Source organism: Bison bison, unplaced genomic scaffold (genome assembly GCF_000754665.1).
Source record: "Bison bison bison isolate TAMUID 2011002044 unplaced genomic scaffold, Bison_UMD1.0 scf7180017864516, whole genome shotgun sequence".
NCBI lineage: Eukaryota > Metazoa > Chordata > Mammalia > Artiodactyla > Bovidae > Bison > Bison bison.
The window spans coordinates 5,840,113-5,856,292 of record NW_011495069.1 but is presented as its reverse complement, the minus strand read 5'-3'; the positions used below and the strand labels follow the sequence as shown (position 1 = coordinate 5,856,292).

The 16,180-nt window shown below is 47.4% G+C and overlaps 1 protein-coding gene across 1 annotated transcript; it reads left to right on the top strand.

The window, feature by feature from the left end:
• Positions 1–632: 632 nt before the first annotated feature.
• Positions 633–1,766, top strand: HTR1D (5-hydroxytryptamine (serotonin) receptor 1D, G protein-coupled). Its single transcript, XM_010830022.1, has one exon. It carries the CDS (start codon positions 633–635, stop codon positions 1,764–1,766), a length of 1,134 nt encoding a protein of 377 aa, XP_010828324.1.
• The last annotated feature ends 14,414 nt before the right edge of the window (positions 1,767–16,180 follow it).

The following is a 16,180-nucleotide window of genomic DNA, read 5'->3' as shown; positions in this document are numbered from 1 at the left end:
TGGTAACTGGAATGTTTTGTCTGTCTGTTCAGGCTCCAGACGTTTAGTGGGACAGGGACCAAAGTTAACTACCTCATGACACATGCAGACGAACCTGGGAAAACTGTGAGCTGTTGACTGCGCTGTCTCTCTGAATCAGCTGGCACTTCTTTTTGTCTCTGGTTAAAAAAAAAAAAATTCCCAGGGGTGACCTGAAATCCAGAATCTTCTCAGAATAGAATGGAGGAAATTCTTAAGTTCTCATTAAACACATTTATCTCTCAAGCTTTGGAAGGAGCCAGAATGCCAAAAGCAAGAATTTCAGAGCGTTGCAGAGACTGTTTTGATATCCTGGTAAATGTCTAACAAATCCAGCATGTGTCCTCAACGCCTGATCAGTTGCTGGGCAAAATTCCAGAACAGTGAGACCTCTTGGGAATCATCTGATTTAGGAAAGACCTTTAACTACCAGTTAAAGGTAGTCACCTCAGTGTTCTTTTCAATGGTGGAGTTTTGAGGGCTTTTCGCTGGGTTCTGTTCTGACGGCTGCCTCCCACCAGTGTGAAACAGAAGGATGACCTTATTCTGTGAGCAAGACAACTGTGAAAGGAGCTGTGTATGTGAAAGTCTGTGGAAAGACAGAGCCACCTAGAATGTCCCTCCCAAACCAGTCAGCAGAAGGTCTTCTGCAGGGGGCTCCCAACAGATCCCTGAATGCCACAGCAACTCCAGGGGCTTGGGACCCGGGGACTCTCCAAGCCCTCAAGATTGCTCTTGTCGTGCTCCTTTCCATCATCACCCTGGCCACAGTCCTTTCCAATGCCTTTGTGCTTACCACCATCTTCCTGACCAGGAAGCTCCACACCCCAGCCAACTGTCTCATTGGCTCCCTGGCCATGACGGACCTCTTGGTTTCCATCTTGGTCATGCCCATCAGCATCGCCTATACCACCACCCACACCTGGAGCTTCGGCCAACTCCTGTGTGACATCTGGCTGTCTTCTGACATCACATGCTGCACGGCCTCCATCCTGCATCTCTGTGTCATTGCTCTGGACAGGTACTGGGCCATCACAGATGCCCTGGAGTACAGCAAACGCCGGACTGTGGGCCACGCGGCCGCCATGATCACCGTGGTCTGGGCCATCTCGGTCTGCATCTCCATTCCACCCCTCTTTTGGCGGCAGGCCAAAACTCATGAAGAGATGTCGGACTGCCTGGTGAACACGTCTCAGATCTCCTACACCATCTACTCCACCTGTGGGGCCTTCTACATCCCGTCCGTGTTGCTCATCATCCTCTATGGCCGTATCTACATGGCCGCCCGAAACCGCATCCTGAACCCGCCGTCCCTCTACGGGAAGCGCTTCACCACCGCGCACCTCATCACAGGCTCTGCAGGGTCCTCGCTGTGCTCGCTCAACCCCAGCCTTCACGAGGGGCATTCTCATTCCGCCGGCTCCCCTCTCTTTTTTAACCACGTGAAAATCAAGCTTGCCGATAGTGTCCTGGAACGCAAGAGGATTTCTGCTGCTCGAGAGAGGAAAGCCACAAAAACCCTGGGGATCATTCTGGGGGCCTTTATCGTCTGCTGGCTGCCCTTCTTTGTAGCATCTCTGGTCCTTCCCATCTGCAGAGACGCCTGCTGGATCCACCCAGCACTTTTTGACTTTTTCACCTGGCTAGGCTATCTGAACTCCCTCATCAATCCAATAATCTATACTATGTTTAACGAAGAGTTTCGGCAAGCGTTTCAGAAAGTTGTCCGTTTCAGGAAAACCTCTTAGTCTTATTTGATGGTGACTCTTGATATCTTTTATGTCCTGAAAACCAACTGGAAGTTGTCTTTTTTATATTTCCTGAGAGTTGGGTTAGTTCTGATATCTTGGGGTTTGGTCCAGTTGATAGAATTGTCTGGTGTTTTTTTTTGCTGTTGTCTTGACTTCTGAGCCACCAAAAGCTGGGCAGCTGTGTGAAAGGGGGCAAGACTTTACTTAGTGTAATATTTTCATGGGTCATCCATGTTGGAAAGAATGTGACCTACAGGTTTCCCTATTGATGCTATTTGGGCAGAAAACTGGCTGACTCTGTAGAAAGATCCCAAGTTCAAAACGGGAGGCTTTCTGGTCTACCTAAGTTTTGCATGGAGCTCTAAATTGCAAGAGTCAGACATGACTTAGCAACTAAACCACCACCATCACTAAAGAGAGTCGGTGAGATGAATGCCTGAGTTGAAACAGAATTGGAGTTCGATGGAGGGTTTCCATTCCATGCGGTGCCTTAGTTGGAAAATAACACCCAAGTATTTCTTCCACTGAGTCCTTCTTAGATTGAATCTCCCTTAGTTGATCATGAGGAAGAAGTCAGCATTTGAAGTGCCAATGATATAGAGTGATGGATACAGAGCGACAGAGAGAGATTCAGAAGCCAGGGGCAGGGGAGTGGATGGCTGGGACCAGATCAGCTACCCGTCCTCCTCCTGCACCATCTGAATGTTCTGAAGTTAAAACCCACAATTTACCCCCATTGAAGCAGACTGACAGAATTGGCACCTACCAGGCTTTCAATGGAACACCATTCTGAACTTTTTTCCTGAATTATTTTTTTACATCCCATTCTCATTAGAGATCTTAAGGTGTTGAGTCTTGTCAAATAAAAAGCATGAGACATCATTATCAGTAAAGTCTTTGAGTAGTTTTTACTCCCTCCCTGGATGTAGGGGCTTCCCAATTCAATTTAATCTCTAGCATTTACTGAGCACCTACCACACGCTGGTCCCTGTGCCAGAATCCTGGTATTTATTGTTTGATTGGAGTCTGATAATAACGGTGCATGCTAAGTCACTTCAGTTGTGACTGACTCTGTGAGAGCCCATGGACTGTAGCCCACAAGGCCCCTCTGTCCAAGGGATTCTCCAGGCAAGAATACTGGAGTGGGTTGCCATGCCCTCCTCCAGGGGATCTTCCCAACCCAGGGATCGAAGCCCCATCTCTTTACATCTCCTGCATTGCAGGTGGATTCTTTAGCACCACCTGGGAAGTCCCATAACAGTGGAAGTCAGTATAACGTGATGATTAGAGCTGAGGACCTGATGCCTCAGTTCGAATCCAAGTACTACCAACTTCTACCTGGATGAATGACCTTGGACAAGTTTCTTAATCTCTTTTTACCTCATGTTCCTCAAATGTAAAATGAGGAAAATATCGGGTGGTTATTGTATATTTTAACACAGTGGTTGGCACAAGAGCTCTTATCATTTCAGAGATGCAGAAACTCACCTGCCCAAGATTAAGCAACATAAAAATAATAGCTACTATGTACTGAGTGCCTGCAATGCTCCTCACATACAATTTCTGTCTTGCTTTCCATCCTTGTTTTACAGATGCAACAAAGAAACTTGCCTGTGATTAGGGTAGGTTTCATAAGAAGGTGACACATGAGCTGATGAACTTTTAGGGGATGGGAAACTGAGAAAGGGGAGGTGTGACAAAGCTTCAGGGGAAGTTGGTTCAGAGCAAAAGGAAGGTAGGGAAGGTCATGCCAGGTGAAGAAAAGAGCAAGGACAGAGCCTAGGAGGCCTGTAAGACTCCATGGGATCTCTGGGAACATGGAGGAGAGTCAGGAATATGGAATATCAGAAAGGGAGAGATAAGCAGGGAGGCCAGGATTGTTGTAGGGGGAGCACCCAGGGGAGTCTTGTGCTGACCTTTAAGTTTCTGCTCGGCATCTCACAGTGTGTTTGCTGACCATTTGCATCAGAATCTCCCAGGGAGATTCTGTCAACCCTGAATTTCTGGTTCCCAACTCTGACCCACTACATCAGAATCTCTGGCAGTTAAACCCAGGAATTGGGTTTTAAATAAACTTCTCTTCACTTCTTGCATCAGATCAATTCTATCCACTAGGTTGTTTCCAATTTTCTAAAGTTTCTAAAATGATTGCATCCTTGTCTAGGTCACCCCATGGGAGTGCTCCCTGAGCCCAGAGACACGTCTCTGCACACTCACTCCTCTCCTCTGCTCTCTCATGCCCTTCTTGACTTTCCTTTAAGGCTGTACTCTTCCTCACCAGCTCTGTGTCACCTAGGGCCATCTTTCTGATCTGGGAAAGATTAGGAAACCAAAGACTGGACAGGAATCTATGTACACACAGTATGTATCAGTGGTTAAGGGCACAGGCTGTGAGGTCAGAAATACCTGCAGTTGGAGCCCAGTTCTGCCATTTATCAGCTCTGTGACCTGGGGGCAAGTCCCTAATGTCTCCATGCTCCGGTTTCTTCATTGGTTAATGGAGTTGTCCGTATCTAAGTCATAAGATCTCTGTGAAGATTAGATGAGGCAGTGATTTGCAAAATGCTTCTCACACTGAGCACTGTGCCTGACACTAAATGCTCAGTGAAATGCTACCTGTTACTATTTGAGAACTCTGAGCCAGTTCCAAAAGAAGCTCAGCCTTCTTCAACTGTCTAGGACAAAAGTTTTTATTTATTTCAGTTCAGTTCAGTCGCTCAGTCATGTCTGACTCTTTGTGACCCCATGAACTGCAGCACGCCAGGCCTCCCTGTCCATCACTGACTCCCAGAGTCCACCCAAACCCATGTCCATTGAGTCAGTGATGCCATCCAACCATCTCATCCTCTGTCGTCCCCTTCTCCTCCTGCCCTCAATCCCTCCCAGCATCAGGGTCTTTTCCAATGAGTCAGCTGGTCCCATCAGGTGGCCAAAGTATTGGAGTTTCAGCCTCAACATCAGTCCTTACAATGAGCACCCAGGCCTGATCTCTTTTAGGATGGACTGGTTGGATCTCCTTACAGTCCAAGGGACTCTCAAGAGTCTTCTCCAACACCACAGTTCAAAAGCAACAATTCTTCAGCTCTCAGCTTTCTTCACAGTCCAACTCTCACATCCATACAGGACCACTGGAAAAACCATAGCCTTGACTAGACGGACCTTTGTTGGCAAAGAAATGTCTCTGCTTTATAATATGCTATCTAGGTTGGTCATAACTTTTCTTCCAAGGAGCAAATGTCTTTTAATTTCATGGCTGCAGTCACTATCTACAGTGATTTTGGAGCCCAGAAAAATAAAGTCAGCCACTGTTTCCATTGTTTCGCTATCTATTTGCCATGAAATGATGGACCAGATGCCATGATCTTAGTTTTCTGAATGTTGAGCTTTAAGCCAAATTTTTCACTCTCCTCTTTCACTTTCGTCAAGAGGCTTTTTAGTTCTTCTTCACTTTCTGCCATAAGGGTGGTGTCATCTGATATCTGATATTGATATTTCTCCCGGCAATCTTGATTCCAGATTGTGCTTCATCCAGCCCAGCGTTTCTCATGATGTTCTCTGCATATAAGTTAAATAAGCAGGATGACAATATACAGCCTTGACGTACTCCTTTCCCTATTTGGAACCAGTCTGTTGTTCCATGTCCAGTTCTAACTGTTGCTTCCTGACCTGCATACAGATTTCTCAGGAGGCAGGTCAGGTGGTCTGGTATTCCCATCTCTTTCAGAATTTTCCACAGTTTATTGTGATCCACACAGTCAAAGGCTTTGGCATTAGGCTGCACCATATGGGATCTTAGTTCTCTGACCAGAAATCCAACCTGTACCCCCTGCAGTGGAAGTCCGTTCTTAACCACCGGACCACCAGGGAATTCTGGTAAACCTTTTAAAAACAGCTTTATTGAGATATAATTCATATACCACATAACTCATTCATTTAAAGTGTACAATTCCAGGCCTTTTAGTATTTTCACAGAACTATGACACATTCAGTTTTCATCACCCCAAAAAGAAACCTTTCACCCTTTAGCCATTACTGCGCAGTCTCTCTAGTCCTAAGCAATCCGTAGTTTGTTTTTGCTATAGATGGACTCTTTTGGATATTTCATAAATGGAATCATACACTATGTCACTTTGTGACTGGCTGCTTTTACTTAGCATAATCTTTTCACATTTGCCCGTGTTATAGCATGTATCACTATTACATTTCTCTTTATCGTTAGATAATATCCCATTGTATAGCTAAACTACTTTTTATTTATTCACTCATTCATCATTGTCTACTGTGAATAACGCTGCTCTGAAATTTATGGTACAAGTTTCTGTGTGGACATGTACTTTCATTTCTCTTAGGCATATACTGAGGAGTCGAGCTGCTGGGTCACATGGTTACTCTGTGTCTCCCCCTTGAGGGACCGCCAGACTGTTTTCACCGCGGCTGCACCACTTTACATTCTCTTTAGCAGTGTGTGAGAGTTCCAGTGTGTTCACATCCTCATCTGTACTTGTCACCGTGTGTCTTTTATGATAGCCATTCTAGTGGGTGTGAAATGGTATCTCCTTGTGATGGCTAACTTTAAGAGCCAGATAGTAAATATTTTCAGCTTCACAGGTCGTATAACCTCTGTTGTAATTATTCAACTCTGCCACCGTAGCATGAAAACAGTCATAAACAATACATAAATTGATGAGCTTGGTTGTATTCCAATAAAATGTTATTTACTAAAATAGGTAAGAAGACCTCTGATCCAGAAAAGCAGGCACCCCTTTCCTTCATCTACCTAACCATCTCTACCCCCTTCTCTGGTTTTCTCTATTTTATTTATTACTGATGATGATACATATTAGTTCTTGCCTATTGTCTGTCTGCCATCTCTAGAATGTCAGCTTCATAAGGGTGAGGGTCTTTATGTATCATAATTTGATCTCCAGCACACTGCAGTGCCTAGACGTAGTAGGTATTCAATGAACATTTGTTTGTTTGAATGAATGAAATGTCGTTTCCAGGTTTACAAATGACTTATTCTCAAAGTCTTTGTCTTTAAAGTTTTAAGAGACGGTGACTGGTTCCTGTGGCTGGAACCTCACAAATCATGAGCTTTGGTGTCAGGTAAAGGTCAATCAGACTCAGGGTGGTTCTGTCCTGAGTGTAGCTAAGGTAAGAGGCGAGGGAGGAGGCTAGGTGACCCCAGTATCCCGCTGGAGCTGGAGCGGGGGCTGACCCCTTAGCCTGCACTCAGCCCAGCCCCTCTGTCTTGCTCAGATGTCCCCTCCTCCAGTCTCTACCCAGGGACAGTCAAAGGAAAGTCCAGCTTAGGAGAAAAATCAACTGTTTTCTGGGTTGTTAGTATTACCTGAAAGTTGCCCATTTAGAAATCATGCCTGGAGAATTGCACACTAATTAGGTCAGATTAAAAATAAACTTGTTTTCCATGACCACAGAGGAAGCCTGTATTTGAGAGCCTTTCTAGTCTCCCCTCCCCCAACATCCTTGTCATGCTCCTAATTCTTTCACACTTAGTCACAAACACACACACAGCATGGCGGTGATGATGCCGGGGAGAGCAGAGCCTAGTCTAGGACGGGAATTTGCTGGTTTCTGATGCACACAAGTGTGGCAGACACTGCAGATGCCCGTCTAGCAGCCAATCCTATTTCCTTGCTCACAGAACCTCACAGCAGGTCAACTGGCAACATGCCATTTCCCCCAGGAAGTAAATCCTGATTGGTTTGAACCAGTTGGAATACATCCATTGTCTCTACTAGTGATTGGTCAAGGGATGGACATTGACCCAGTTCTGGCCAATGGGATATGAGTAGGGACACCCAACTGGTCAGATCTGCCAGGGAGGAGGGGGTTCCCAGGATCTGTGAATTTAGGTAAAAAGTGGAAAAGTACCTGGCAAACTGGGACAAACTGGTTATGCAAGGTGTAAGGAGAAACTAACAAACACTGTAAATCAACTCCACTTCAATTTTTAAAATTAATAAATAAAAAGACTTAAGGGGAAGTTGTTAGTGGCTTTGGGAAAGATCCTCCTTACAGGAAAAGAGAGACATGCAAGGGAAAAAGGTTCTTCCTGCTTGAATGCTGTCTGAGGATGGGAAGATTAGGCAGTCATCCTTTGATCCTGCAGGAAAACACTGCGGATGCCCTGAAGATGGCAGAGGAGAAAAAGCAACATCCTTGACTGAATCACTGAGGTACCAAAGCATCCCTGGGACCACCTGTCTCAGATTACTTGTTAAGTGAGTAGTAACCATCCTGTAACAGTAACACTGTTCGCTGGATTTTTCTGTGACTTGCTTCTGATCGCATCCAGACAGACACCAGGAGGACATACCTCTTTCTTGCTATCCGGTCCTCCCAGAGGTTGGATGGCAGCAAGGTTGGGCAGCATGAGGCACTCTCAGGTTGGCACAGGGTTGATGTCTTGAGGAAGGATCTGGGGATAGCCAGAGGATGTTTGTCAGTGTGAGCCAGTCCGTGGGGTAAACAGCTAATGTTCCCTGGCTGCTTTGAGAGGCGACCCAGGGATTTCCAGTGCATCACGAGTACTCTCTGAGGTCCACGGGCTCAGAGAGGATGACTCATCTGAGGTCACACTCACATTAACTAGTTTGAACCTAGGTCTGTCCCATCCAAAGTGCATACTCTTTTCTTTCTCTTCACAACACTGTCTTGGTTACATCTCCAAGAAGGGATACCTCCTAGAACATTCTTGGTGACAGGGAGATCAGTGCCCATGAGACACCCAGGCCATCTTGGTCAGCACTGACTGTTCTTCCCTCTGGCCCAAATATGATTTCTGGTAACTTCCACTTGCCTGTGCCTTTTTAAGAAAAAATTTTTTTAATTTATTTATTTTTGGTTGTGCTGGGTTTTCGTTGCTGCTCGAGCAGTTTCTTCTAGTTTTGGCGATGGGGGCTACTTTCTAGTTGAGGTCCATGGGTGTCTCACTGAAGTATTGTCTCTTGTTTCAAGCTCTAAGGTGTTCGGGCTTCAGTAGTTATAGCACGTGGGTTCAGTAGTTTTGGCTCCCAGGCTCTAGAGCAAGAGCTCAACAGCTGTGGTACATGGGCTTGGTTGCTCCACAGCATGTGGGATCTTCCTGGACCAGGGATCGAACCCTTGCATTGGCAGTCGGATTCTTTACCACTGAGCCACCAGGGAAGCCCTTCTGTCCCTATCTTGACTTTCTGAAACCTGGAGGCCAGAGACGTGTCTCCTCAGGCCGATCAGCCTCATATCTCATCACGACTTCACCCAGGAAGGAATCGAAGTTTGACTGCTAGTCAAACTAAAAGTCCCAAGTCTTTTCTTTAATATTTGTGTATTTGACCGTGCCGAGTCTTAGTTGTGGCATGCACAAGGGCTCTTTCTAGCTGTGCACGTGGGCTCCATAGTGCGGGCTCAGCAGCCGTGGTGCCCAGGCTCAGTTGCCCTGTGGCATATGGAATCTTAGTTCCTGGACCAGGGATTGAATCTGTGTGCCCTACATTGCAAGGTGGATTCTGAACCACTGGCTCACCAGGGAAGTTCCTGAAAGTGTCAAGCGTCATACATACCTAGTGTTTCTCACCTGCCCTCACCCTCCCACCCCGACCCCTGACTCTATCTCTGCATAATAGAGCCCAAGGGGAGGACTTTTCACTCATCTGTGTTACATTTCTTCTTGTAGATTCCTACACACTGTTCTGAAGATTAAGTGGGTTTTGAATCCTGATTATTTTAGCCTCTATTTGCTCTCTCTCCCAGCTTTGTGTGATCCTTGTAGTAAATGCATCCCAAATATTAACAAACCGTTACATCTACTGGGGACAGGGTCAAGGCCCTTGGATGACCTTCTTCAGGCTAGGAGAGCTAAACATAAGAAGGATAACTCTTCTGGCAAAGGTATTGGTACGACTCCTCCTCTTTCAGAATTCTCCAGAGAAATGGAACAAATAGGGCATGCATTTATATAAGAGGAGATGTATTTCAAGGAATCGACTTATGATGGAGGCTTGATAAATCCAAAATCTGATGTGGAGGCCAACAGGCTGGAGATTCAGACAAAAGAGTTCCACCTTGGGGACTTCCTAGATTGTCCAGTGGCTAAGACCCTGCGCTCCCAATGCAGGGGGCCCAGGTTCAGTCCCTGGTCAGGGAACCAGATCCCACATGCTTCAGCTGAAAGATCTCATGTGCTGCAATGAAAATCGAAGATCCTGTGGGCCACAACCAAACCAGTGCAGCCAACTAAGTAAATAAATAAACACTTTTTTTTAGAAAGTTCCACCTTGAGTTTAAAGGCAGTCTGCTGTAGAAGAACCAACGTTGCTGATGAAGTCCAAAGGCCATCTTCTTGGGAAGTCGCTCTTGCTTTTGTTTTATTTGGGCTTTCAACTGATTGGATAAGGCCCACCCACATTATGGAGGGCAATCTGCTTTACTCAAAGTCCACTGGCTTAGACGTCCATCTCATCTAAAAAGAGCCTCACAGAAACATCCAGAGCAATATTTGACTGAATTCCTGGGCACTGTGGTCCTGACAAGCTGACATGTAGAGTTAACCACCACCCGCCTTGCTTCCACAGCCAGGCTCCCCAACAGCAGTCACTGTGACCTCTGTTCTCTCACCAGACCTTGAGCGCCACAGGGCCTCTCACTGATCTTTGCACTTTCAGTACCTGGCACACGGCCAGTGCTCAGCTGACGATAACAATAACTAGCGTTTATCGAGCTCTTACTGTGTACCCAGGTACAGCCCTAAGTGTTTTATGAGCTTTAACTCATTTAACCCGCATGCACATGGTCCTTTTATTATCCTCCGGATGAAACACCAGAAGTCCCGAGAGGTTAGATAATTTGCCCAGTGTCACACTGCTCGTTAGTGCCAACTGAAGTGCAAGTGTGCTCAGGCATGTCCGACTCTTTGTGACCCCATGGGCTGTAGCCCACCAGGCTCCTCTGTCCATGGAATTTTCCAGGCAAGAATACTGGAGTGAGTTGCCGTTTCCTACTCTAGAGGGATCTTCCCAACCCAGGGATCAAACCCACATCTCTTGTATCTCCTGCACTGGCAGGCAGATTCTTTACCAACAGCATCACCTGGGAAGCTAGTTAGTGGTGGAGCCTGAATTCTAGCTCTACAGTTATAACTTAGAGTTCACACTCAACCCCAGTGCATGTGTCCAGGGCCAAAATGGCATGTGGTTGTGAGGGGAAGCACAGGCTTGAGAATCAGACAGATGGGGCCACATAAGCCAGCTCTTCCATGTACTTCTTTAATATCTATAGCATATTCAAAAGCAGAGACATTATTTTGCCAACAAAGGTTCGTCTAGTCAAGGCTATGGTTTTTCCTGTGGTCATGCATGGATGTGAGAGTTGGACTGTGAAGAAGGCTGAGCGCTGAAGAATTGATGCTTTTGAACTGTGGTGTTGGAGAAGACTCTTGAGAGTCCCTTGGACTGCAAGGAGATCCAACTGGTCCATTCTGAAGGAGATCAGCCCTGGGATTTCTTTGGAAGGAATGATGCTGAAGCTGAAACTCCAGTACTTTGGCCACCTCATGCGAAGAGTTGATTCATTGGAAAAGACCCTGATGCTGGGAGGGATTGGGGGCAGGAGGAGAAGGGGACGACAGAGGATAGATGGCTGGATGGCATCACTGACTCGATGGACGTGAGTCTCAGTGAACTCCGGGAGTTGGTGATGGACAGGGAGGCCTGGCGTGCTGCGATTCATGGGGTTGCAAAGAGTCGGACACGACTGAGCGACTGATCTGATCTGATCTGTACCTCAATTTGCTCTTCTGTATAACACAGATAACAATAATGCTGGCCTCACAGGGTGGTTGAGACCTGACATGGTGTCCAGGACTGTGCATTCAAAACCAGGCAGACTATTGGGACTTCCCTGGCGGCCCAGTGGCTAAAACTCTCCCAATGCAGGCGGCCCGGGGTTCCATCCCTCATCAGGAAACTAACCCATATTCCTCAATAAAGAGTTTGTATGCCGCAACTAAAGATTACACATGCCACAACTTAAAAGATTCTGCACTTTGCACCTAAGACCCCGCACAGCCAAATAAATAAACATGTAAAACAAAGCAGCAGCAGGGAGAACACTGAATGAGGCTGGGCCATGGTTTACTCATGAGGAATTTTTGTTGAGCACCTGCTATGTTCCAGATGCTTTACATACATTTTCGTATTTAATCTTCACCTCAGCTCTGGGAGGAGTCTGTGTCTTTATCCCCCTTCTTACAGATGAGGAAATGGAGTTCAGAGCACTCGTGAGTCACATACCAGGCTGGGATTTATCCCGTTGTCCTGAGATATTACAAAGCCAATGTTCTTCCCCAGCGTCCCCTGCATTCTGCTCCCAGGGTCACAAAGAATCTCAAGAATCATAAACTCAAGGGACTAAGGCTCAGAATGGTTAAGTACTTTGCGCAGTCATAAGTGAGTGAAGCTGACCGGTGTGATACCACTAGAAGGTATGGGGATTCTGGTGACTGGAGCTCATATGCCCTGACTAAAGGTGGCAGCCACTACTCCTCTCCTACGAACTCTCCCAGGCAGAAATATACCAGCTCTATTGACTTTGAAGAGAGGAAGGAATTGGGATTTTCTATGCAATTCCCTTATTTTTAAATGTTGACAACTGGTTTAAAAACAAACCACTGTGCAACTATCCAGACCACAAATCAAATCTGAGAGCCCGATCTGGCCCCTGGGCCACCATTTGGCAACCTCCAATCCTCCCCCAGCCATTGGTTAATTTTTGTACCCTGGACAGCCGTTGGATCGCTCACAGGGCTCATGGTTTATCTGGGGACCAAAGTGCATGAGCAGATTAGAAAGCCAGACAGCCTGTTCACCGCTGTACTGTCCCATAGCCCATCCTGTGTCTGCCCCCTCAGCTTCCTCAGATGCCAAACTCAAAACACAGGAAGGGCTGGCTTGTGGAGGAGGGGAAGGGACAGTGCCCTGTTTACATGCCCCTGGCAAGGAGCAGATGCAAGCGCTCCTCTAGGAGTCTTCAGTTCAGTTCAGTCACTCAGTCGTGTCCAACTCTCTGCAACCCCATGAACAGCAGCATGCCAGGCCTCCGTGTCCATCACCAACTCCTGGAGTCCACCCAAACCCATGTCCATTGAGTCGGTGATGCCATCCAACCACCTCATCCTCTGTCGTCCCCTTCTCCTCCTGCCCTCAATCTTTCCCAGCATCAGGGTCTTTTCAAATGAGTCAGCTCTTCACATGAGGTGGCCAAAGTATTGGAGTTTCAGCTTCAACATCAGTCCTTCCAATGAACACCCAGGACTTATCTCCTTTAGGATGGACTGGTTGAATTTCCTTGCAGTCCGAGGGGCTCTCAAGAGTATTCTGCAACCATAGTTCAAAAGCATCAATTCTTCAGCACTCAGCTTTCTTTATAGTCCGACTCTCACATCCATACATGACTACTGGAAAAACCATAGCCTTGACTAGACGGACCTTTGTTGACAAAGTAATGCCTCTGGAGTCTTAGGACAGTGCATTTACCTCCTTCCCCAGGGTCCCCTGCATTCTGCTCCCAGGGGCAAGGGCAGAGAATCCAGACCTGGAGAGTATCAGACGGGCGGGGACCTTCAAGGTCATCCAGGACAACCCCAATCAGAGCACTGACATCAAAGCAGCAGTGCACGTTTTGATTGCTTGACCTTCTTCATCCCCCAACAACTTGGTGAGGCAGGAACTACCTATCCCCATTCTGCAGCTGGGGAGACTGAGACTCAGAATGGTGAAGTGATTTACACAGCAATTAAATGGCAAAGCCAGGATAGACATCTAGTCGGTGTGACCAAGAACCAGTACCCCTAACTACCAGCCTACACTGCCTCCCTGAGCCACAGTGCTGCTAGCTGCCTGACTCCTTCCCATTCCTACCAAGTTATCCTCGAGCCTCTGCTTACACGTCCAGTGACAGGGTGCTCACTCCCTCTCTGTGTTTTTAACCACAGCTATACTCACCCAGCACCAACTGGGTACTTGGCCTTGCGCTAGGCATTTAAAAAACATCTTGTATCATTCTCTCCTTGCAACAGTCCTGTGTACTCCACGTTATACCCATTTTACAGATGAGAGAACCAAGGCTTAACATGATGAAGAAACTTGTCCAAGGTCACAAACAGACAGCCAGTGGGAACCTACTGCATAGCACAGAGAGCTCATCCCGGCGCTCTGCAGTGATCTAGATGGATGGGGTGGGGCGGGGTGGGAGGGAGATCCAACGGTGAGGGGAATATATGTATGTACGTAACTAATTCACCTTGTACAGCAGAGGCTGCCACAACCTTGTAGAGCAACTATAATCTCTTCTTTAAAAATAGCTAGTTAGGGACAGACAGGGATTCAAATTCAGGTGTGTTCTTTTTTTCTAGCTCAGACTGAAAACTTCTTTTGGTTAGGGGGGAGAAATATCTGTCCCCTTGAAGCAGCAGCCCTTGTTCCTAGTTCTCCCAGTTCTTTTCCCCAGATGCCCTCTCCAGATATTTGAAGGAAAACATGTGTGCCCCTTGAGTCTTTTTCAGACCAGAGTCAATATTCTGGTCCCTTCAACTGTTCCCCCATATAATGTGGCTTTGGGGGATCCCTCTTACAGCTATTATTTTGTTCATCCTCCCATGAATGAGTTATGCTTTCTCCATGTCATTTTCCAAGTTCTGATCCCAAATGGGACCTCAGACATGGGCAGAATGACTTTCACCACCTTCATTGCATATTGCTGTTGTTGTTTAGTGGCTAAGTCCTATCTCTTTCAAGTCCCACTCTTTCATGACCCCATGAACTCAGTGGGTCACCATTTCCTTCTCCAGGAGATCGTCCCGACCCAGGCATCAAACCTGCGTCTCCTGTGGCTCCTGCATTGGTAGGTGGGCTCTTTACCACTGAGCCACCAGGGAAGCCCCACATGGTATATGCAGTCTTTCTATGAATGCTGCCGCAAACCCAGGAACGCATCTAGGTATGAAGCACTGACCGGTGCGCTTGTGAACGAGAGGGAACAAGCCAGCAGCTTCCCTGACTTCCTGGAATTTACATTCTTCCCACTGAGCTAAAGAAGGAGGCAGAGTCACAGGTCACTTAGTGAACTTCAGACATAATCCTAGAATATCAGGGCTGGTAGGGCCCAATCTCTTTAGGCCCCTTTTTATAAATGAAGATCCTGAACCCAGAGAGTGGAAGTGACAGGCCCAAGATTCCACAGTGAGATGGAATCAACGTCTGCCTTTCTCCGAATTTCAGGTCCAGGTGAGCCCTGGGTTCTTGGGGGGAATGTAGACTGAGATGAAAATGCTTTTACCCTGGAGAATTTGTTTAACGCCCTTCCATCCTCAGAGCAGAAATCCCTCTATTCCAGGTATGACCACCAGGGGGCGGAAGGACACCAGAGAAACGCACAGAAATCGAAGGCGGGCGGGTGCCTTCCTCATTCAGAGCAATTTTCTTTGGCTGGAGGGAATAATGAGGTGGGAAGACTGCGTGCTCGGGGACAGCATCAGGCAACTGTGTACATTATGGACATACACAGCGGGTGAATTCTGTCTTCACCAAGGAGACCACATAAGGGAGTTAAAGGCTTGGGCACAGGCATCATGGAGACTTGGAAGGAAATCGAGCGTCCCTTCGCCGCTTTATCATGTCACCTCCCAGACAGTTAGCCTCGGAAACAGAGAATGGATGCAGGATAATGTCCTCGTTTCCCAGGGCTCTCCACAGCGCCTGAGTGGCCGGTGCTGTCTTCCCAACTGGTCCCTTTGCCAGGTCGATGGTTAGCAATTCCTCCTGGCAAAGACGTCTCGGTCCGAGGGCAGGCTGAAGGTGAGACGGACAGAATCGGACAGATGCCCAGCTCAGGCTGGCAGCTCGCTCACCTCGCGTCACACAGAACCGCAGGCGCAAAGGCCCGGGGGCTGGAAACCATGGATATTTGGGTCCATGGGGGCCAAGCATGCCTGAGAGCAAAGGGAGGGTTGGAGAGGTAGGCTGGACCTTGAGGGCCACAGCAAACAATTGACTTCAAACTTTATCCTGGGAGCAACAGGGAGCTACTGAAGGGTATTTAGCAGGGGAATGACTTGGTTAGATCAGTGTTGAAAACCATCACCAGAGCTGTGAGAGGAGGAAGGGAGGTGGGGGAGCCTTGAGACTGAAAAGGAGACCAACCGGGAGGCTGAGAGACGAGACTGGACGTGGTGATGATGTCAGTGGCTGGCTTTCCACCCACTCAGAACTTACAACCAGCTTGAGTCACTCCACTGACACTGCGTGTCTTACCCAGGAGATGGTTCTCACAGGGGAAGGGACTGCCCCGACAGGAGGAATACGTTGGTTCCTACATGTGTTTCCCAGAAGATCCTTGAGAAAAACAAACAGCTT